This window comes from Notothenia coriiceps, unplaced genomic scaffold (genome assembly GCF_000735185.1).
Source record: "Notothenia coriiceps isolate Sejong01 unplaced genomic scaffold, NC01 NC01_scaffold00034545, whole genome shotgun sequence".
Taxonomy (NCBI): Eukaryota; Metazoa; Chordata; class Actinopteri; order Perciformes; family Nototheniidae; genus Notothenia; species Notothenia coriiceps.
Window position 1 is genome coordinate 11402 of NW_011367246.1, and position 2038 is coordinate 13439.

At 48.5% G+C, this 2038-nt stretch overlaps 1 protein-coding gene across 1 annotated transcript in view; it reads right to left on the reverse strand.

Annotated features, from left to right (window-relative positions):
• The window catches only part of LOC104962283 (hyaluronidase-1-like), a 3812-nt gene extending 2118 nt beyond the window's left edge, over positions 1–1694 (reverse strand). The window contains exon 1 of the mRNA XM_010790714.1: positions 775–1694. Within this exon, the coding sequence (XP_010789016.1) occupies positions 775–1692 (918 nt within the window). The 5' untranslated portion in view covers positions 1693–1694. The remainder of the gene's footprint in view (positions 1–774) is intronic.
• Positions 1695–2038: the final 344 nt, after the last annotated feature.

A 2038-nucleotide genomic window follows, 5' to 3' on the forward strand; every position in this document is an offset into this window, starting at 1 on the left:
GGCTAATGTTGGGCTATAAAGGAACTACAGCACGGTCACATGACTTCACGTCACCACCGCTAAGCTAAAGGTGGCTAATGTTAAGCTATAAAGGAACTACAGTACGGTCACATGACTTCACGTCACCACCGCTAAGCTAAAGGTGGCTAATGTTGGGCTATAAAGGAACTACAGCACGGTCACATGACTTAAAGTCACCACCGCTAAGCTAAAGGTGGCTAATGTTGGGCTATAAAGGAACTACAGCACGGTCACATGACTTCACGTCACCACCGCTAAGCTAAAGGTGGCTAATGTTGGGCTATAAAGGAACTACAGCACGGTCACATGACTTCACGTCACCACCGCTAAGCTAAAGGTGGCTAACGTTAGTCTATGAAGGAACTACAGCACGGTCACATGACTTCACGTCACCACCGCTAAGCTAAAGGTGGCTAATGTTGGGCTATGAAGGAACTACAGCACGGTCACATGACTTCACGTCACCACCGCTAAGCTAAAGCCGGCTAAAGTTGGGCGTGATGACGTTTAGTCGTTTCATTTAGACACTTGTTAACAACTGCCATTTTTAAATTCACCAGTGGGGTATTTACTGACGTATTTTATGTCGTAATACAAATGTAAAAATATCTTCAGCTTTTGTTAACCACGGATCTTATTTCAGTCTAACAACCAAAAACCCTTTCAGAAAACCAAAGACTTCCAGACGAGGAAAACAGGAACTATTTACAAATGACAATAAAAGCCTTGAATCTTGAATATTAAACTTCTCACCTTGCTCTGAAAGATCTCAGTTTGGTCGCGGTACAGAGGCCTGGAGTAGACGTAGATCGGCACGGTGTAGGAACGTTTCGGCAGTGCGGCAACTCTCAGAGCCTCGAGGACACGGTTGCGGACGAAAAGCGCGGCCTTGGGGGAGTTCCTCATGGACAGGTGCAGGTAGACGGAGGGGAAGAGGGCGGTGCTGGCTTTCCACAGCCACATCAGCTGGTCGTTTTGGTTCTGGACCTTCTTGGAGCACTTCCCCGTGTAGTCTTTCTTCTGCCAATCGTAGTTGAAGCAGTCCGGTAACAAGTAGAATCCCCAACTGCGGCTCGGACGCTCCATTATCCCCAAACTGATGGTTTCCTCCATGAAACGATGCCCTGCCAGTTGGAATTGTTTCTTTGCTACCTCGGCTATCTTATCGGAGGACAAAAACGGGGCGATCTGCATGGCTTTATTGATGGAGAGGGTCTTGTAGATTATTTTGGATCCCCAGTTCTGGTCCCACAGTGGGCGCCAGGACTCCCAGTCGATCACCGCCAATCCTGGAGAGTTATCCTCTGAAATGGAGCGATCGATTTGACGCTTGGCCTTGAGGAGATGCTCCGTCAGGTTCCCGTTCTGAGGGACTCCGCCTTTGTATTGCTTGCGTTTGACGATGTCCACTTTAGGGTAGAGGCCGAGGCGGTTCTCGTAGAAGATGGTGAGGAATTGGCCGGGCACCGGGTTGGGCGTGGTCACTGCCTGGAAGACCGCGGTGTCCAGGGGGATCTCCAGTTCTTGGCACTTGTCGGTCGGGGCGTTCCATATAACCACGAAGGGGTGGTCTCGGATCAGCGGGGGCTCGGTGTGAGGCAGTATGATGGGGGTGGCGTTAGACGCGATCATACAGAGGGCGATGGAGGACAGGAAGGAAGATGGAGTCATGTTGGCTGTGGAGAGACAACAATTAAAGTTAAATCTTAATTAATTCCTGTAGAAGTTGTTGTTACTTCTTAGAACTTGCATGTGTGTATACACAAGGAATACACAATGCATTGGCAAGTGGTGGCTTTATTCAGGACCACAGCATGTACAGTGCATGCCGACTACCAACTGAATGCCTAAACACGTCACCGGGTGGCACACTAGCTACAGTAGCCTGCAAAGGACAAACTTTAATCATATGAGAATGATCTACAATTCCCAACGTCCCTCTCCACTCGTACATAACATACAAAATATGTTACTGTGGATAGGAAGTGGACAAAAAAAACCTTCTGCTTTCCCTTTA